Source organism: Megalobrama amblycephala, linkage group LG8, assembly GCF_018812025.1.
Source record: "Megalobrama amblycephala isolate DHTTF-2021 linkage group LG8, ASM1881202v1, whole genome shotgun sequence".
In the NCBI taxonomy this organism is placed as follows: Eukaryota; Metazoa; Chordata; class Actinopteri; order Cypriniformes; family Xenocyprididae; genus Megalobrama; species Megalobrama amblycephala.
In genome coordinates, this window is record NC_063051.1 from 13,639,020 (window position 1) to 13,661,716 (window position 22,697).

General features: G+C 36.9%; 1 protein-coding gene across 3 annotated transcripts in view; it reads left to right on the top strand.

Annotated features, from left to right (window-relative positions):
- srgap3 (SLIT-ROBO Rho GTPase activating protein 3) overlaps nucleotides 1-22,697 on the top strand; it is a 113,181-nt gene that overhangs the window by 37,905 nt on the left and 52,579 nt on the right. For all 3 annotated transcript variants that reach the window (XM_048199532.1, XM_048199530.1, XM_048199531.1), the window contains exons 3-4: nucleotides 10,684-10,846; nucleotides 18,586-18,648. In XM_048199532.1, coding sequence (XP_048055489.1) covers nucleotides 10,684-10,846; nucleotides 18,586-18,648 — 226 coding nt within the window. The remainder of the gene's footprint in view (nucleotides 1-10,683; nucleotides 10,847-18,585; nucleotides 18,649-22,697) is intronic.

Genomic DNA, 22,697 nt, shown 5'->3' on the forward strand with positions numbered 1-22,697 from the left:
ACAGCTGCGCGTCTCTCACATGGATCGTCATGGCAGTGATTGACAAGCCAGAGGGCCAATCCACGCATGTCTCTCACAAGGAACGTCACGGCAGTGATTGACAAGCCAGAGGGCCAATCGTTTACGCGATGATCGCGTAAACGATTGGCTGATGTTTTTAAGGCCCTACCTCGTGCACAGATGATGTATATTAATATTATTACTTTCAGTGCACCTAATAAATAGTCTTTTATCAGTTAGTAAAGACAGTTTCAAGTAATATTGCAAAAATTTATAAAACAAAACATCCTCTTTAGCACCATTAAGGTTGAACCACTGTAGTCATGTTGACTGCTTTAACCATGTCTTTATTACTTTTCTGGACCTTGAATGTGGTAATTACGTTGCTTTTTATGGGAGTTAAAAAACCTCTTGGATTTCATCCAAAATATCTTAATTTGTGTTCCGAAGATGAACAAAGGTCTTGCAGGTTTGTAGTGAGCAATTAATGACAGAAATTTCATTTTTGGGTAAACTAACCCTTAAGGTAGCACCTATGCATATATATTAACATACCGTAATATAAATGATTTAGCAAAATTCTATGCGTTTTATATCGTCACCACCATTTATATCATCATAGCGCACAGCCCTAATATAATATATATATGCCTGGGGAAAATACCAATCATACTGTTTTGTGGTCGTTATAAAAAACCTGAATTTCATGATTTGCAAATCAGAATCAAGTATTCCATTCAGGAGTGCTGTGTAATAAATAATATACTTAATTCACAATTATATCTTCTACTTCTCTGCTTTGACTGCCCACAGCAACCAAATGTAGCTACGGTATTTCCTTCAGTAATTTTTTTCATTAACTTTCTTCACTGACAAGTACGATTTAACAGGTTTTCGAGATTAAGCATATAAAATTATTTCATCTTCAAATATGTAATACCAATTTGCTCATCTCTTTATTTATACAGGTAAAAATCCCTGCATAAAAAACCCTATGTAGTTCTACACAGACCATGACATGTCTAGAGGAGATAAGACGATGTCTACAATAGTATCATTAATGGCCGTTAGTATGTTTGTGTCTGTGTGTGAGTGTTTCAAGTCAATAAATACTTCTCCCTAATCTCCACAAAGCAGACTTGTCATCCATGCTGGGCTTTACCAGTCAGAACACAAACTCTGCATGATTGTGTGTGTATTTGCACACGTTTAGCTTTCTTTTTACCCCTATTTCCTGTTCTTATCTTGCTTCGTTCCCTGGCCAGCATGTGTTGTTATTGCAGTCTCATTTGATGCATATTGGTACTGAGACTTGCAACACACAGTACCTGAATACTAATCCAACATGCTCTGCAGTTCAGCCCTGTCTCTATGCATTAAACCAGGCATAGATTACTTCTAAAGTATACATGAATGAGGGTTGAGGCTTCTGCATTTATTTTGCAGGGTATGACTTAGCTGTTGGAAATAAATGTAAACTAAATGACCTCTAGGTTGTTTTGCTTGGCTGAAATGACAAGAAAAGCCATTGTCCACACAGGTTTTTTAATTCAAAGATGAGAAAGCATTGGAGAGAATTCATTGAAGGCATAAGGTGTGATGTTTGCATGCACTGACAAAGCGAATATTTAAATGTTGCTTACAAGAAAACACTGTACTACTGTTTGTACCAGTGAATCGACCCAAAAAAGAGGGAAATACATTCTTCTGTATGAAACATTTCATTATCCAGAAGGTCTGCCAGATGTTTCAATGAATGCATTACATGGATATTGCTACATTAATCAGAGTTGAAAACTTTTGTGCTGTTGCAGTGACATGAATTATAATTCAATGAGTTGATTTAATTGCATTTAAGTAATTCAGAATATTCATGTAATTAATGACCAGAGGACACATCTTAAGTGCTTCCTGTAGAGGAACATGAATATTCCAGTATTCTAAAAGCTATTGAGTTTTTAAACCAGAATTTAGGAAAATGAAGTGCAAGTATGTTCCCTTGATTATGTGACAGGCTTATTTAATCAGTGCTAATTTACATAGATCCGTACAACATATTAACCCATAAGTAATTTACATTAAATATTTTATACATGCTGATCATAGCGATGTGGTGTTCATTCATTCAGTATTAATTCATAATGTCATTAATATATGAATCCATACATATGTGACCCGTCACGGAAACCAGGGACACAAGTCGGCAGCACAACTCTTGAGCAAAATGAGAAAGAAGCATTTTTTTTCAAAATTGGTGATTTTCGTGTTTTTGCAGAATCTGTTAGTTGAGATCATGAAGAAGCCTTTCCGTGTTTGAGATAGCAGTATTGGTATATTTAAAAGCGTACATTTTGAGGTCGAAATCGGCTTGTTTTTCGGAGATTCTAGCACGCAGTAGGGGCGTGTCATGTCTGTGTGTATTTCCATACTGGGAAGCGTGGCTACTTACTATGCAGCGCTCTGGCCGGCTCTAGCTGATATCAGAATTCAATGAAGAACCGTGGCCGTTACACCGAAAATGTTTTGAAGTACTTCTTCGACAAGCTGGATGCTTATGAACAAGCGCTCACTGATTCTGAAAACGATCTGAGCGACGATGAAAGCGGCATAATAAGACATTACCTCTCTGGAGTCGGGTAACGCGCCGGCGCATTTTGCAGGATTTTTTTCACATTGCAGCAAAACAGAATTAAAATACTCCGTCATTTTTTGTCATAGAGACATAAGTAATATATCAATTGAAACTATAGAATGTCTTCTTTTATTTGTGTACACTCAGAGTAAAAACACAATGTTGTGCTTTTTGTAAAATAAAGAAAACTAACATGATGCGTGATCTCTCGTCTCCCTCTGAACGAAGTCCAATCTAATAGTTCTCAGAAAATGAACTGTAACTTAGTGAATACTAATCATAAAAAAATTATACTTATGTCTGAAAAAACATTGAAATGTCAAGTTTTAAAACGTGTAAGTCAAATCGAAAACAAACCTTCTGTGTTTATGTAATCTTTATGAAAAGAGAGCCATGTCAGAAGTCCGTGATTCAGCTCATTATCCGCTAATGCGGCCACGCCCACGGAGGGAGCGCTATTCAGACGCAAATTCAGAGGCAATGCATGCATTCATCGTCTCAATCGTGTAGCTATTTATTGCCTTGAAAAGTGTTTTGAATAGCCATAGTTAGCGATCTCTGGCCTCTGTTAATCCAGTTATTTCCTGGATTGCCTATTCTTCTTTAACAGGCTTCTCAGGTGAGAACATTTCATTTCATGATTAAAGTGACCAAAATGATCACGGTTATCACAGAATCCTGTTCAAAAAGTCAATTCACCAAGTTTTATGTGGAAAACCAGCAAATAAAAAATAAAATTAGCATCAATATGTACTTTTTCTTTACATAAACATTAAAATAATAACATTAAAAATGATGGGCAGATTTTAAAGGAGTGTCTTGCAACATGTTATCTACAATGCACGAGTTCAAATAGAGTTTTGACAAAAAAGTCACATATTTCAGCCTCTAAATCATTTTTATAAAAGTCAAAAAAGATAAATTACTGACATTTACAATGCACATTAACCTTTATTATTAATAGTATGCGGTCCATGCAGCTTTACAGGGGTATGGCTTATCTAAATGAGATGTAAATGAGCCCTATTGTCACTCCCAGCAGGTGAGAACAGGTGAGAACTGCAACTTTAGAGGCGTTTTTCTCCCTATAGAGCTTTCTTGATTGCCTACCTTCAAATGGCCACAACTTCTCCAAATATTATCAGATTTCCATGTGTCACACATCGTTGGAAAGCTTGGAGACTGCACTTTCAGAATCTGTGAATAACTCAAAATGCCCCAAAACCGACTTGTGTCCCTACTTTCCGTGACTGGTCACATATATGTTATAATGCCTATGGGGCAAAGCAGTGCCCACAATCTGCCAATGCTACAATCATTGTAGCATCCAGACATTCAATGGTGATGTCAGTGTACACTTTGCATACTGATTGGTCGTCATTCTTACATTTATTTATTAATCTATAGCTGCCTTTACATAGCAAATATGCATTATGTGAACTGAAGCATTATATGAAAATTTGAAACTAGACTTATTTGATTTATTATGATTTTAGATTATAAGCAGGCCGTTATGAGTATTGTGTGAAAGTGATGATGCTTTGGGCTTAGATGCAGTTCTGGTGTAGATGTGGCAGCATGCAGACTCGATTTGCTGCAGCCTATTGGACAGAAGCCTGAAATCAAACTGCCCTGCAGTACGTTCCTGCTGCATTCCGCTCCTCGCACGGCAGCACCTGCCTTCCACCTCCGGCCTTCATTCACTCACTGCCAAGCCTCTCAGAAAGCATGCCAAGGCCCTTGGGATCGTATGTGCTTGGAAAGTCAATCTCTCAGACTTAGACATTAAAGGATTAGTTCATCCAAAGATGAAAAATCATTTACTCATACCCATGGCATTCCAAACTCGTATGACTTTTCAAAATGAGATATTTTGAATCATTTACTGGTCTTTTCCATGCAATTACTGGTGCTTTCAAGTTTTAAAAAGGATGCAAAAGCCCCATAAATTACATTAAAAGTTGTTCCTATTTCAGCCCTTCTCAAGTCATATGGTATCTCTGGCCAACACACTGAATTCTGTATTGTGACGTATATCCAATTGCGAAGGGATATCAAAGAAGGAAAAAAATTTAGGTTGGGACTTGGTTGTATCCATCGATTGTTAATTGGATTTTGAGATGTTGTAATGAATGGGAACTTGTGGTTGATTTATTGTGGAGGGGCGGGTTTTAAGATGACTAAATGATTGGAGAAGTCCAGGATAAATCATCAGAGAGAAGTCTGTCGAGTTAGAGACATTTAATTGAAACATTATGAGGTCAAAAATTGGCATGAATTGCTCAAAAAAACAAAACAAAAAAAACATCTACAGTATAACTTGTAATTACAAAATAGAAAGGGTGAATGAGCCATCACTACTACTTTAATGAGAATGAGAAACAATTGTATTTCCCATGAATAATGGTTAAAATTTTTGTTTGTTTCTCACACTGTGACGAGTCAGAAGTGTATTGATCCATTTGCAGTTTATTCAGAAACTCAGTCAGTACAGAAGTCATGAACCAGTAGACAGGCAGAGGGTCGTGGCAGGCGGCAGACAGCGTAAACAGAAACAGGCAATGGGTAGAGGCAGGCAGCAGACGGGGATTAAAGTCGGGCAGTTTTTCTTCGTCGGCCGACTAAGTTTTCGCAGTGTGTTCCGCACTGTCGGCTGAAGTTGGTCCACGTCGGCTTTTTTTCGGCCAAGTAGCACGTCAGTTCTGCGCCTGCGTGAGATGAAATACCTTTCTGAACCAGCAGGTGGCCAGCAGATGTTCAGCTACTGCCAGGTGACCAGCAGATGTTCAGCTACTGCCACCTGCTGGTTCAGAAAGGCATTTCATCTCACGCAGGCGCAGAACTGACGTGCTACTTGGCCGTCGGCTGTTTAGCGTTGGTTTGGTGTGTCAGGGCAACTTTGGACACAGACGCTGCTGACGTGAGCCAACCCCGCAGTCTGTTTCATCACCACTTGTTCGTCGGTGTCGGCTTGGTGTGTTCTGGCCTTAACAGTAACAGGCAGAAATCGGGGCAGGCAGCAAGAATCACAATCCAGAATAACAGTCCAAATCGATAACAAAACAGCAAACAGAATAAACGCTCAGAAATGACAACCGTGGCTAATCAAGACTCCGCACAGGACTGCGTGCGAGTGTGTGCTTTATAGTGAGTGAGTAATGAGATGATTGGTGGCAGGTGTACAAGTAATTAGTCCCAGGTATGTGGGTGCATGGGAAATGAAGTCCAATAGAAATTAATACTCCCTCTGGAGGTTCAGGAGATCTGGTGCAGGAGACTCAATCGTGACATGCACAAAGCTATAATTTGACTTCAAAAGGGAGCATGAGAATGAGAAACAGATATTTTTGTTTTTTTTATGATATTATATTTTTTATGATATTTTATAATGTTTTTTTTTTTTGACAGCCCAGTCTTCATTTCCTTTACTATATATATATATATATATATATATATATATATATATATATATATATATATATATATATATATATATATATATGTATAAATGATTGAAAAGTGGCCAGAATATTCTTCAAAAAAAAATCATATTTAATGTTTTTGACAGAAGAAAGAGAGTCATATGGGTTTTGAATGACTTGAAGGTGAGTAAATGATGATAGAATTCACTATTCCTTTAAAGTTGAGTGCAAATTAAACGTTCAGATCTTTTGCTTTTGGTTCCCTGAATATGGCTAATAATGTAAGATTAATGAGGTCAGAATCATCAGCAATGAGCTTTTGAGCTAATCCTTGTCCTACCATTCACTGCTTTGTAGAAATTCTCTGCTCTGTCTCTTTCCCAGCCCTCTCATGGGGCTACAGCTGGGAGCAATCATACATTGGTGGCCTCATTTTGCGTGTTTGTGGATTGGGGGGGGGGGGGTGTTATTGGGGGGATTGGTGGACCAGCAAAAAATGTGCAATGTATTGAAGTTTACTTAAAAGGCGGAAATACATTTGAACTGGGCAGCGTATGTCCCTGTTTCTCTTTCCACTACGGTTCCTGATTTGGCACTTGATTCCTTCCCCTGCTTTTCCGTCAGGAGATAAGCTTGAGCAAGCCACCCCAGACTGGATTAAAGCTCTCTGATAAAGCTGTATCGAGCTTGGCTTATAAAAAAACCCCAACACTTTCTTGAATGAATATTGTGGCAGGCGGTGAGTGCGATTGTATGATTATGTTTTATGGCTTGTGCAGCTATAATGAAGCTAAGTGTGAAGTGATTTTGAACCCCACTCATACTCTGTGTGGGTGTTTTTGAGTACAATATGGATAACCGCTTATCACTTCTTAGCATAGGATTAGAGATCTTTAGATCTCTTGCATAGCCTTAAAGGTTAGAAAAGACACAATATTTCACACTCAAAAAGTATCACCCTTTTATCTGTGTACATATTACATATGCATACTTTGATGCTTCTGCACATTTTAATTTGTAGTATTACACATACAAGCACTTCATATCCATGAATTAAACACATATATCCCTTATGAAAAGGTACTGTACCATGATACAGTGATGGTACGTCCACAGAAACCACACTTGCTCATTCACACACAGTCATTTCTCTTTTTTAATTCTTTCTGACTCACCAGGCTGCAGAGCTGTGAAATACTGAAGTCTGAGAGGGTTTGAGAGAGTTGTTTACAAGGATCCAATATGTGGAGATTAAGAACAACATGATGCTCAGTTCTGACTGGAAACCTCTGAGGATCGGTTCGTTTTGTGGATCAATGGCAGCCATGCACTCGATTGAAGCTGCTTATCATGAGTGTTTTTGTATTTATGTGTGAGTAACTGCAATATACCTGGTATAATTAGTGTCTAGAGTGATATGAAACAATGAAGGCTTTATCTTTTAGTTTTTTCAAAGACTTTTTTATCAAAAACATTGTCATTATTTACTCACTTTCATCTTGTTCCAAATCCATATCTGTAGAACACGTGATGGTGAGTAAATGATGTTGGAATATTGGAAAACTCAACTTGGATGTCATACTGCCAATGTACAAAAGAGTTAACTCAACAAAAAAATGGGGAAAACAGTGCAAAACAGTTAACAATCAAACACACAAACCAAAACCATGAACTATCACTCAACTCAGATGTACTCAATTTAAGAAATGCTCAAATGCTTACTGAAAAAACAAAAAAAAACAGGTATTTTGAAGCAAACTGTTATTTTGCAGTTGTTATTGAACATCACAGGCAAGTGTTTACAGCCAAGATATGATAAGCACTTTATTTAAATAGTGTTATTGTGCCAGAGGCTTTCTGGGAACTAAACTGGCCCACAAAAAGGATATCACCAAATTCCAGAAGCCCTTCTCTCCTGTCACAAACAATCTCGGCACAACACGATGTGTAGCTCGCCCAAGGTGGCTGTCATGTGGTAAAACAGCTGACTATTTATTTTTATAAGCTCAAGAAGGCTTTCCATTGGCAGATAAATATTTTATTTAAGGTTACATAAGAAGAAAATCATATGTATGGTTTCTGCACAGATTTGTGTTTCTGTAGTTGTATTAGAGTTTGTGTTCATTGTAGGCACGAGAATCTAATAATTCCGATTCCTTTTAACAATCCTGGTTTCTTAACGATTCTGTTTATGATTATTCTGAGGACGTGATGAGCATCATGACTTGCAGTTAATTCAGTTAAACAGTTTAGTGAATCAAGAACCACTATGTGCGATTCAGTGAGTTAGTCGTTAGCCTTATTCAAACTGATAACTAACGAGTCTTTCTGACTTGTTCATTTTAACAGAACCGGCTCAGTAGCCTCATGAAAATAAGTAGTTTTGGTATTTATTTTGTAAATGGAACAAGGAGATTTAGAACCAGTTTTTCATCTCCAACCCTAGCTGGATGTGCATCATCTCTGCCCATACACTTTTTAACTATGCACACCTTAAAAAAACATAAGTATATGAGAGCCTCAGCATTGCACTCTTGTTTCAAAGGCTTTGAAATTAGATTAAGAGTTCTATGTCATCATTGGCCCTTTGTATGGATTATAGACCATGAAAAGTGAAAAAAAGCAATTGGAGAAATGTGATTATGAATCATATGATCCTTTTTTTCAGACCTTGATTGTAGAGTCAGAGCTGTGCTTTTGATCTATTTTCTGAATATTGAAGAAAAAAATATAAATGTGAATAAAAGAAAAGAGCCAGAGAATGTATTTTTGGATTTTTGTATGAAATAAGGTACTTTCTAATCTACTGTGGAGATCTACCCTATGGCCTAGTGCTACAATTGTCAGTTTCAAAAGCAGGGCCAAAAAAATCTTTATGATTTTGCACAGCCACACTTTGAGCTACATTCTTATTTCCTTGATGTGGCAAATGTGTGATCTCTCACATTGCATTAAACACTTTCCTCTTCCTCTTCCTCATATAAAGTTTATCTTTAAGAGGAAGCTATGCATGAACAGATAGCACTGCTTGTTGAGTGTGTCTGATAGTGTGAACTGAACTGGAATGCATTTGTGTTTTGCAAGTGACATGATATTCTCTTTTTTTATTTTTTTTTATTATGTAACCACGGCAGTGCAGATCAGTTATTTCCAAAACAGCAAACTTTTAACTTTTTTTGTTTGTATGTTTTTTGGACACACACACAAACACATACACGCGCGTGTTTCCTGGTTTCATTCTGCGGCATTAGTGTCACCAAACAATTAAAAAAAAAAAAAAAACTGCTTTCAAACAGGTTGTCCAAACAGCTGTTTGCACTTACTTTTGGAGGGACTTTAAATTACAAAGTTTTTATATATGTAAGATGTCTTTACATATTAAGATATGGAGTGTTTGTTTTGGTAAGCTTTGCATTACCCAGAAGATGGGGTATTAATAGGGTGCTGGTTGGCATATGCTTTTTTGTTTACTGTTTATCCTTATTTGAGGGCAGATTACAGGGCTAATAACGTTCGCCACATGCAGCAGGGAGATATACGTTCCTCATTAGCAGCGATTAGCATTTCACTAACTCTTGCAAGAGGCCACACTTTGATGTTCTCCCCCTAGTCCAAATACTCTCTGAAGTAATTGCCTTTGCTCCTCGTGTCATTTATCTAAAGCCTCATCCCGCTATCACTTGGCTTTTCAATGCTCTCCACTCAGTTATTTATTTTTTGCACTCTTGTTCTTGAGCTTGTTGATTGGTTAAGGAGATAGGACTAAGGATAGAAGTGAAGGGTTAGCACCGAACACAAGCTTATGGTCCCCAAAGCTGATTAATTTCAAGCTAGGACGATTTCTGTCTCAGCATCATTATGTTTAGCAGTGTTAAGGTATTAAGTGATCAGTGTACTGTCAGGTGTGTGTGTATGTGTGGTGTCGGAGACTGAATGGATAAAGTAAGATTGTGTTTATATTGGAAATGTAAAAGTATACTATTCATTTTTCTAAGTGATCAGGCTTACTTAAAATCAGATTTTCAACTGGTGGACAGTAAAACAGGCAGAATAAAGCCTGATTGGGTGTGGGTTCCTATGACTTGAACTAGTAAGAACACCCTAGTAATGCCCTAGCAATTACCCAGAATACCCTAGAAACTGCACAGAAATGTGCTTACAAACACTAAGCTCACTATATCCTAGCGTATAATATATAATAATTTTTCACTATATAATAGTGATGAGTTTTGTATGTTTATGTAAATGGTAAAATAAGGAGAATCACATCATTTCTCCAACAGTGGAAAATATCAGTGGGTTGACTGGCTGCCAAAACACAATTTTTGCTGACAAAGTCACTAATAGTAATTTAATATGACTGTATTTGTTTGGTTTTCAGAAAATGACAGCTGTAAACAGAAGTTATGTGCTCAGCATAGGAGAATATTGTACAGGCATTGTGGATTTTGTCTGACAATCTGACAATTATGGGAGAACGAGACGTAGTATAGAGAGAGAATGAGTCAAACATTTCAGCGGGAAGGGAAGAAATGCAAAAAAAAAAAAAACAAACAAACAAAAAAAAAAAACAAGCCAACCAACTTATAACATTATTTAACATTATTATCCCTTTCTCTGTCCTTCTAGGAAAGAACAACACCTTCTCTCGTCAGTAAACTGCTGGTATTTGGTTTTGAACCAGACTCGAAGAGAAAGTAGAGATCATGCCACTCTTAACGACCTCTACATCAACAATGTCATCGTTCGTCTGGCTCAGATCAGTGAGGATGTCATCCGGCTCTTCAAAAAGGTCTGTATCTTTGACACCCTTCTTCTTTTCACACGTCTATTTAAATACCATCTTTCAGCTAATAGAAGTTATGTGTTAATTCTTACTTGCTTACTTCCTTTTTTATCCAATCGTTTGTCTTAGCTCTTAATAGTCTAATCAAATAAGTCATATGCATTGCATTGTCATATATCATTGCATTGTGGGATGCAGTATTGCATCTACATTGCTCTGTTGTAGACTGCGTTGGTTTTGATTGGATATACATTGGTAAAACTTTATTTTGAATCCACTTTAGACATTTTACTAACTATACGTATCTTTGCAACTACATGTCAAGTACTAGTCATTAGAATATTATTAGACTGTCTGCTAACACTTTATTTTGATGGTCCCCCAACAGACATTCTGCTGATTATAAGTATCTTTGCAAGTATGTCAACTTATTCTACTAACCCTAACCCAACAGTCTACTAATAGTACTACTATAATGAGAGTTAGTTGACATGTAGTTGCAAATTAAAGGTGCCCTTGATTAAAAAATTGAATTTACCTTGGCATAGTCAAATAACATGAGTTCAGTACATGGAAAAGACATACAATGAGTCTCAAACCCCATTGTTTCCTCCTTCTTATATAAATCTCATTTGTTTAAACGACCTCCGAAGAACAGGCAAATCTCAACATAACACCGACTGTTACGTAACAGTCGAGGTGTACGCCCCAATATTTGCATAATGCCAGCCCATGATGTTCCCAACATTATAAAAGGCATTAGACAAGGGCAGCCAGTTAACGTCTGGAGCAGCACAGCCGAATCATCAGACTAGGTAAGCAAGAACAACAGCGAAAAATGGCAGATGGAGCAATAATAACTGACATAATCCATGATAGCATGATATTTTTACTGATATTTGTAAATTGTCTTTCTAAAAGTTTCGTTAGCATGTTGCTAATGTACTGTTAAATGAGGTTAAAGTTACCATCGTTTCTTACTGTATTCACGGAGACAAGAGCCGTCGCTATTTTCATTTTTTAAACACTTGCAGTCTGTATAATGCATAAACACAACTTCATTCTTTATGAATCTCTCCAACAGTGTAGCATTAGCCGTTAGCCACGGAGGACAGCCTCAAATTCACTCAGAATAAAACTTTAACATCCAAATAAATACTTTACTCACATAATTCGAAGCATGCATACAGCATGCATGACGAACATCTTGTAAAGATCCATTTGAGGGTTATATTAGCTGTGTGAACTTTGTAAATGCGCTGTAATATAGTCGACAGCTCATGTGGCAGGGAGCACGCGATTTAAGGGGGCGGCGCCGAGTGTAAATCAGTGCATTGTTAATGATGCCCCAAAATAGGCAGTTAAAAAAATTAATTTAAAAAAATCTATGGGGTATTTTGAGCTGAAACTTCACAGACACATTCAGGAGACACCTTAGACTTATATTACATCTGTGAAAGAACGTTCTTGGGCCCCTTTAATGAGTTAGTTGACATAGTTGCAAAATTACTTATAGTTAGTAGAATGTCTAAAGTGGACCTGGGTATACATTCATGCCAACAAAATTTTTTGGTCCATTGTTGCTGAAAGTTTATTTTGTAGACTTTTAGGAGTGTACTAGTATATAGAAACTAAACTAAATGCCTCAGAACTCTTTTTTTCTAGCAGTAGATGGACTGGTAACATTGAACCTTTCCAAACGTGGGAAATCGTAACACTCTCCGCTGCTCCAAAATCATTATGTATTCTTTCACACAGCTAGGTGACTTCATACATTTGCATGCATTTTCTTGGCAGACATTTTTCTTAGCACAGCAACGTCTACCTCCTACCTTCTTTCTTAGCTGTTGTGATTTTCAGGCCACGGTTTTAAACGCCTGCAGACGGTGTATACGGATGGTATGCGACAAAATGAATGGGCATGTCTAAATGCATGCTGTCTCACAGTGTGACTACAGCCTATTTATGCACATCCTCTCCGAGTTAAAGTCATACTGTGGTGAGGAGTGCCGCCACTGGCTGTATTCTCCGTGGTGTGACTTCTGGGCTATATGAGTTGGAACGATGTCAACACATAGCCCGGATTCCTGTGGTGAAATCCAAACACTACTAGCGTGTTTACACCTGGCTGCTTTTCCTGTAGGTGAGGCCCTGTGCTTCCAGCCACCATTCATAGGAGAGTGGTTCAGTGAGGTGACTATGAACCAATAAAACACACAGAGAGCACCTTGGGAAACTGTTAATTGCCTGCAGTGAGTGTAGTCAAGGTCACCTAAGATACCCAAATCTGTATGAATGTATGCTTGAATGCTGCTGTGATGTGACAGGCTCAGTTCAGTCATATTTATAAATAGGACTGTGTATCATTATACATTTTATCTAATTTGATTCTGATTCACAAGCTTTTAGTTCGATTCATATTACAATTCAGTTTGATTGAGTATTTGAGCATATTTCATTGCCTATTCTGCTTATTAAAAATGGAAATTCTCTCACAACTAATACTTTTAATAATACAGGGAACCTTAAAAATTAGTATAGTACAAAAACATATATATGATTTAAATTATGATCACCATTAATTAAAAAAATTATTATAAAATCCTAAACTCAGAAACTTCACTTCACTTTAATTTTGAGAGTCTTTTTAAATGATTCATTTAGAGGACTGGCTCAAAAGAGTCATTTGTTCATGAATGGAACATCACTGGTTGTGTTGTACAGTGGGTTTTTGATTCACCGAAATGAATCGATTTGAAAGAGTTAAACAGAAATTAGTACACAGTCATGTTTACAACACTGGCAATAAGTATTCTGTGATTATTTCAGTTCAGATTCATCAATCATTTAGTTGAAGCTGATGAAACTATTTCAAAACCAGAATGAATTTTTTTTCTATGAACATTTTTGCATATTGTCGAGGCTGTGTAGTTCATGGTAATATTATTAAATGTCAGTCTGTGATTCATGACATTTTTGTTTACTTTTGGTACTCTTGTACCGTTGGATCACTCCGTTGGATAAAATATGAAGCCAGAGCAGTTGAGAATCACCAGTCTAGCAACATGAGTCTGCAATCTGGAATGATAATGAATAGCCTTCCTCACATCCTTAAGCTCTTATTTGAACCTTTTCTTTAATTATGTGTTTGGGACATTCAGCAGTAAACACTGACAGCAGTTTTGTCCACGTCAAAGGATTCAAGCACACATTCAGATGAGAAACCTACACCTGAGGTCAGTGAAACATTTCACTGGTGAGGATGGATGAATGGATGAGGATGAATGAGCAGCAGAGACAGCTGGGAAACATGTATTGTAGCTTGACAGCATTTTGAATGGTCTTACGCTACCAGTGGCAAGATACTGCAGCGTGTCAGTGGCTTTGGCTCTTTCATAATGTTGCATCAGAGGTTTCCACTGAGAGCTCTTGCCATATATTCTCTGCTCTTAATGTGATGTATCCAATAATACTTATTCTCGATCCCCATAGGCCGTTTAATATTGCCTGATTTGGCTCAAAAAAAGCATGAATTTGCAATGGGTTTTGTGGGAAAGATATAATGTTGTATCTTGTTATGCAGTTTTCCAGTGGTGATTATTTTATGTTTTTTTTTTCGCTGAATGTGTGAGCTAGGCATTTATCTGAAATATTAGATTTAATTATTTATTTATTTATTTATATATTTTATTTAATTTTTTTTACATTTAGATGACATTTGCTGTCACTCATATAAATCTTTAAAAACATTAATAATAATAATAATTAATCTTTAAAGGTGCCGTAGAACGTCTTTTTAAAAGATGTAATATAAGTCTAAGGTGTCCCCTGAATGCCTATTTTGGGGCATCATTAAATATGAGGCGATTTAGGCTGCGGCCCCTTTAAATGCTCACGCTCCCCGCCCACAGAGCTCGTGCTTGCCTTTAACAGCATAAACAAAGTTCACACAGTTAATATAACCCTCAAAATTGTTCTTTACAAAGTGTTCGTCATGCAGCATGTCTAATCGCGTAAGTATGGTATTTATTTGGATGTTTACATTTGATTCTGAATGAGTTTGAGGCTATGCTCCGTGGCTAAAGCTAAAATTACACACTTTGGAGAGATTTATAAAGAATGAAGTTGTGTTTATGAATTATACAGACTGCAAGAGTTTAAAAAAATGAAAATAACGACAGTCTTGTCTCCGTGAATACAGTAAGAAACGATGGTAACTTTAACCACATTTAACAGAACATTAGCAACATGCTAACGAAACATTTAGAAAGACAATTTACAAATATCACTAAAAATATCATGTTATCATGGATAATGTCAGTTATTATTGCTCCATCTGCCATTTTTGTCCTTGCTTGCTTACCTAGTCTGATGATTCAGCTGTGCACATCCAGACGTCCTGCCCTTGTGTAATGCCTTTGAACATGGGCTGGCATATGCAAATATCGGGGGCGTACATATTAATGATCCCGACTGTTACGTAACAGTCGGTGTTATGTTGAGATTCGCCGGTTCTTCGGAGGTCGTTTTAAACAAATGAGATTTATATAAGAAGGAGGAAACAACGGTGTTTGAGACTCACTGTATGTCATTTCCATGTACTGAACTCTTGTTATTTAACTAGAACAAGATAAATTCAATTTTTAATTCTATGGCACCTTTAAAAACACAAATAAAACATTGTTAAATGTAATCTTTAGCAAATCTTAAAATTAATATAATTTTTTCATACTGTATATGTTGTAATGCCTAAATTCACTTGGAGTTTAGTTTTCAGTTTTATTTTTCAATTTACTTAGACAAATCATTTTCCATACTTATTGGTTTTATGCAATAACATGAAATTACTTATTTTAAAATATTTAATTTTAATATTGTACATCCCTGAATATGAACATTTCTCAATAATTCTTTAAAAAAATATTCTGAGCTATACTATCCATATTAATTTTATATTTCTGTACTCTACTATATATCAATAATTGTCTAATTAAAAAAAAACTACTTTTATAAAACATAACTAAAAACTCAAATAAGTCTCCTGAGCAGAGAGAGAGCAACCTCTGCTGAACATTATTTAGCAGTTTCACCTGTTGTTGTTGGTTTGTGTGTTTATGATTTGCTTGATGACTTTTTGTTCAGCCATTTCATCTCTTTTCTCTCAGATGCTGTGCTATGTGGAATCTACATGTTACCTAAAGACAAAATCAATACATATGCATGAAATATTGTGAGATGCTTATCGCATTAGTGTGGATGACTTGATTTGTAAATTGGTTGCAGGGATAAGCATGTATGTGAATGTACACATTCATGTGAAGAGAGAGATTATTTTTGATCCCTAAGCACAGGCCTGACTATACTCATGCTGTAGCCTTTATTGATCGCTGAGAATTACGGTCCATTATGCTTTACGAACATAAAAGGGCTTTGGAGGGCTACAGAGGTAATTCATTCAAGTAGACTGGGATCATGCTCACTCGCTATTTGACTTGCTATTTGACAGCTCTCTGCCAAGGCAACATTTTGAATTTTTATTTCAAGTTTTTTAAATTTAAGTTTTTCTTTATGTATTGTGCATTTTGTCATCTGAATTTTTTTTTTTTTTTTGATTAAGTACTGTCTCATCAGAGAAAATACAAGATTCCTACGCACATCTGTTGAACTGTTGAAATGAAAGGTGATGCTTGTACCTGTAGATTCTGTGCAGCATGGGAGTTTTACCAGACATTTTGTGTGTGTGTGTGTGTGTGTGTGTGTGTGTGTGTGAATATGTCTATCTGGGACAGTCTCTGTCTTTTGTGCCTAATGAAAAAACTTGTGCTTGCAATAAACAATTTCCAGCTTCCCTGGAGTTCTCGCCCTCTTGTTTCTGCCAGATTGTCTCACTTACTTTAGAGTTAAATGCATATTCTCTCCATAACGGCTACAGGTGTGTTTGTGTGTGTGTGTGAGCAGGAGTAGCTTAGCTGTGTGGGAGGAGGTACAAAATGTTTTTCTCCACTCCTAGAGTTGTCTTCTTTCCCCACTTGTTTATAGCATTATTAAATTATTATTTTACCACAGGAATGCATAAGCAGTTTTCAGTGTCACATTCTTCATGTGTCTGAATCAGCCTGGTCCCTGTCTGAACTACTGTTTATATAAATATTGCTGCAGAGGTTATTTGAAAAGCATTGTATCAAATGATCAATCGATTGAAAACATGAGCCTTTTTGGCTTTTTGTGGCAATATAGTGCGGTCACCATACAATGAGAAACATGAAGCCACCAGCCTGATGTTGGTCGAACTTCAAATTAAATAGTCAAAATCCAGTCAGTCAGTACGAAACCCTAAATTTTCATAGTCATCTTTGTCAAACCAAGCTGCTGTTATTAGCTGTATATATTAGTGATTGTATTATATTAGTATGCAGTGTGCTTTATTTAGTAATAGGTATTTCATCTGAATATACATACATAAATTCTTACTGCAAACAGTATACTGTATAACCTTCTGCAGAAATATATATTAGAGTATTAGTAGTATAAAAGTATGCTATTCTAAACAGAAAAACGTGAAAAAAAGATACTCTTTAATTAAGACCATTTGTAATGTGTTCTTTTTTAACTTGCCTTTTGGATGGTAGTCAAGTATGTTTGTGACTTCTGGCTGGTTATAAAAAAGAACAAGTATTTATGACCAGTCTATAAAAATGGGAAAACATCTTTAATAAGACACCATGATAAAACTTACATGTTTTTAACTAAATGAGTGGAATGTGTAATTTTGTTGTTGTTGTTATTTTTAAAGGGGACCTATTATGCCCCTTTTCACCAGATGTAATATGGGGTCTGTGAAGTTTCAGCTCAAAATACCCCACAGATCATTTATTAAAGCTTGCCAAATTTGCCCCTGTTTGGGTGTGAGCAAAAACACGCTGTTTTTGTGTGTCCCTTTAAATGCAAATTATCTTCTGCTACTGGCCTGCTTTCCAAAAGTGGGCGGAGCTTTAACAGCTCACGCTTCGGTTGCTCAACAACAACAAAGCTGGAGAATCTCACGCAGCCAAAATGAGGATTGTCAGTAACTGTGTTCAGCTTTACATTGTTCAAACCGGAGTCGGACACTGATGGAGAGATTCAGGAAGAAGTTACACCTTTTAGAATGAATCTGGATGTTTCAGAACGGTTAGTGGGTAAATTTATGTAGTTGCTGTGGAGTTGATTCAACTCATCGACTAGCATGTGCCGTCATGTTAATCTTTTGTGAAAATCCATTGTTGAATTGATGATCGTTTGTGAAGCAGTTCGGCATAAAATGACGACATGGTAACAGCACTCTACTACAACAACTCTTCCACTTCTCTAAAGCAGCCCAACACGGACTAAATAGTGTTCTGTGCTCGTCTATGCATCTAAAGACAGAACAGTTAGCATGCTTTGCTCAAACTTTTGCCATGGTGTTAGAACTGGTACACCGTTGTCGCTTGCGAAAACAATATGGCAGCGCCGTGGGTGGAAATGTGCAGCTTAAGGCATGATAATATTATAATAAGATCCCCTTTGTACGTCACTAGGGGAGCGAAATCTGAGCGGCTCATTTTTTTACATGCTTGCCAAAACAAAGTTACTGGGTTGTCCTTTTTCATGTTTTCTGGGTTGGTAGATGCACCGGGGACCCGATTATAGCACTTAAACATGATTTTATAATGAGTTTGACTAATTTGTGACCCATTTCGTATTTTTTTTTTTTGTATTTGCAGAGTAAAGATATTGGCATTCAGATGCACGAGGAGCTGGTGAAAGTGACGAACGAGCTGTACACCGTGAGTATAATGTCTCTCAATCTCTCTCTCTTAATTTTTTCCTTCTCTCTATTTTTCTCGCTCTCCCTCTGAATGGAGCTCTCACCCGCTGTGTCCTGCCATGCACCATGGAAACGCTGACTCTCCGGCCAAGAACAAAAACAGTTTGGCTGTGCGACAGTTTGGAGAAGAAAGAAACTGTTGCTTCACATAGTTTTCTATTAAAGGATGGGAAACTGAATCAAGGGATTTTTTGAGGGAATAATGAAAGCGGTACTATTCGTGATTGTGGTAGTGATGGGAAAGTATTTGATTGGGAGAGACGCCTGTTCCACGCCTTTTTAAGCTTCATAGTAGTCACTTCTTCAATCACTTCCACATTGCATTTAAGAATCTGGGTCATCAACTGAGCTGAAATTCTTCTTTGATTCCATTGCTTTAGTTTCTCTTGCGTCAACATTTTCTCATCAACCAAGATGCATGCTCTTTCTTTTTTCAATTTGGATGAAATCCAAACTACCTCTGCAGAGGAGCAGGCTGAGATTAATGTTGTCACCCATGACAGGACATCAGAGAAGATTCTTCTTCATCGCTTGACCTATTCCAGATGTCCCCTTTGCATCTTTATGCAGGTGGCGTAGTAAAATGTCTCACCCGTGTCCCTGAATAAAACTAGCTACAGTATAGCTCGTATGATTATTCTCCTGTTGTTTCATCTTTTGACTGCGGCTGTAAATCACAGTGTCAAACAAGTCTAAAATGTGAAAGTACTCCACCTACCATAAAAGATCTGAAACTATAAAACACAGTCCTGAAGGAGCACAGACATGATACTTATGAATCAGGGAGACACCGTTTCTTTCTTTAAAATGTTAAAAGGCACACATATGCGGTTTGGGATCTGCTGCTCTGATGCTGATGTATTTCAAGGTCACTGACAGGGAGTGTAATGTATCACTGGAGAGGACATGGGAGAGGATCATTATCCTTTCCCTGCCACCCTTTCTCTTTCCTCTCTTTCCTCAAATAGAGCCTTGTCATGATACCAAATCCCTGCAGAAAGATCTAAATTATTATATTCTGCATCATTGTGGTTACGAAATATTTAGTATGTAATTTTTCTGCTAAGTAGACACAGAAATGTGGGCTTTTGGCTGTTTTATTAGAATATAGGCTGTGTGCAGTCTTATTATTTCTTTTTGGTTGATTATGTATACTGTATATATGATGACATTTTGATGTGTGTATATATATGTATCTATACAAAGTTCTGTCATGAAACTCTAGATGGCACAGGCTGATAAGGTAGGGTAGGTCATTTTCGACTGCTGCAGATTAATTTCGGTGTTGATAGTGTTGCCATTGAAACGCATAAATTAGAGTCACAAACTGCTCTGAGTATTACGTCATGGGGTTTCCATCTCTTCCAAATTACGGTAGTTATGATGTGAACGCAGCATAAGCTTGTTGTTTTGGTTCAGGAGGAACTGTAAAACGTGGTTGCTGCTTTGGATGCGATGCTTGTGACTGCTGTTGTCTTAACTCTGCGTAGCATGAAACGCACTGATGACGCATGATGTCTGCGCGAACGGGGTGCACGAAGGGTATGTAAAAACATATGCTGATAGGCAGGTAGGACATCCTATCGTATCCCTCAGACCGAGGGATATGATTGGACTGGGCTACAGGGCTGTTGAATGCTTGATTCTAATTGTTTGATAGACATCCTTAGGTGTGCAATTATTTTTCAGGAAAAATATTTTTTTCTTGACCGTATTACAGTTCCATTTCATTTCACCAAATCATTTCAGCTATTTCAAAGGGCCTTGCAGCCTGGTACAGCAAACAAACCAACACCAACAAAGACATTGACCAAGGAAATATAACGAACAATTGATTTTTTTTTTTTTAATACAATTTGACCATATATGATTTCATAATTGGTCACTTTTAGGTTATTGGCATATGCCAATAACAGCACTCAGTTGCCCTTGTGACAGTCTTGTCGATGTCAGTAGATGCAAAAATATTGTTTAAAATAAATGTTCAATTCAGAAATGTAGCATATATATATATATATATACATTTTAAATGTCAGTGTCTACTTATTTAAAATACTAATACTACCCATATACTGTAGGTTGACAACTATCCATTAACGCTTTATTTTAGGGTCTTTTAACTAGTTGCTTTATTAGCATGCATATTACTATAATATTGGGTGTTTATTAGTACTTATTAAACACATATTAATACCTTATTCTGCATGACCTTATTCTACATTCTTAATCCTACCCAATACCTAAACTTAACAACAAACTTACTAACTATTTATAAGCAGTAAATTAGGAGTTTATTGAGAGAAAGTGTTAACTAAAGTGTTACCACTGAGTATTATGCTAAACAGTGTTATAAATATTAAAAAACTTGTCACACTTTGCAAAACTCTACATTAAATTTGCTTGATAGAGCAAAGTGGCTTGCTTATGATCAACTGTTTTTGAAATACAGCTTGACAATAACAATATAAGAGAGTCTGCACTAGAAGCTTTAAGTATTGATCCTTCTGCCTCTCTTCTGTGGATTGAGTTATGTGTTCTGAATGTAGAATAATAAATATGAATGTAAAGCTTTTGCAGTCCCAATGTGCAATGTAAAATTTCTACATTGGTTTTTATGTATTAGGGTGATCAGTGGTTCATTTTCTTTCTTGGACATTAAATGTGCAACATCTATGTATTCTGTCAATCAGACTGAATGCTAAATTATGCATTTATTTCTGTTTAGTTCCATCTGAGATGCTTGAAGAAGTGAAAGTAGTGTTTGCTGTTTTTGTAATTTAAAGTACTGTGAATTTTGCACATTTATGAAACATAAAAGCTCAGCAGCTTTTGCGAGGGAACAGGCCTGTAATAAATGAGAGCTGAAGTGCATTGGAATATTGGTTGTGTACTGCATTTGAGAACAGAAATCCTTTTGCCTAAATGATGGCATATGATGGCGTTATAAATCCTGCAGCTTTAAGGAAATTATTCTATAGCGCAGTGCCCTTGCTCAACTGCACTTGAAGCACTATTAAACATGCATCTATGCATAAAAATTGGGTGTTGACTTTGGGAGCCCCTCCCCAAAGACAGACATGTGACTTCATTTTATGTAAAAGACAAGTTGGAATTGCAGGCCTTAGGACATTTTTCTCTTACATTTCCAGCAAGGTTGCAGCTCTTTCTTTTGTTATGGTATGGTACACAGGAGAAATCATAATATGTTGATTGCAGAAATTGAAGTCCCACCTTTCCTTCCTATTCTGTTATGTTCTGAACTCATTCTCAAGCATCAGGGTCTTAAAGGCTTCGGCCTGCGCACAGTGAGGACCATCAATCTGAAATGATGAATGAGTCAGTGCTGCCCATTTAGCCAGTTGAACCTCATTCTCCTCGTCGATCACAAGGTCTTACAAAAGACAGTCTGTCTTTGGCCTGTTGACAGGGAAATAGTTTACTTGGAATGTCTCAGAGTTTTCAGCAGTGTTTAAGAGGTTGAAATGGTAGCAGTTTGGGTGTGTACCACAGTACAAAAGCATTTAGCTGTGCTCTAGGCAGTTTGTGTGGAAATGGAAGTTGTATATAAATCATTGCATGTTAGTTTAAGGTCTCTGGCTAATGCTCAAATACTGAGCTAATGCGGCTTAGCAAAAGGAGACTATCATTGCACAGCTCTCGGACAAACCTAAGTGGCCACAAAACCTCAAGGCAGTGGTGCTAGATGTGAGAATAATGTTTTGTCAGTTTTAGAACCCAAGAATTGTGAGAATGTACTTCATGTGGTAACAGCATATAAATTAATTGTTGTTTTAAGGCAATATGGCTTTTTATTAAACGGTTTCATTGGCGCCAGAATTATTTTATTATTTCATTAAATTTCATTTCATTAAAATTGCAATATATATATATATATATATAATATATATATAGAGAGAGAAACCATATTTAGCGTGTTGTAACCATGAAGAGGAGTTATCCATGAGGTTACTATGATCTTACTACAAAATAGCACAGTTATTTTGCAAG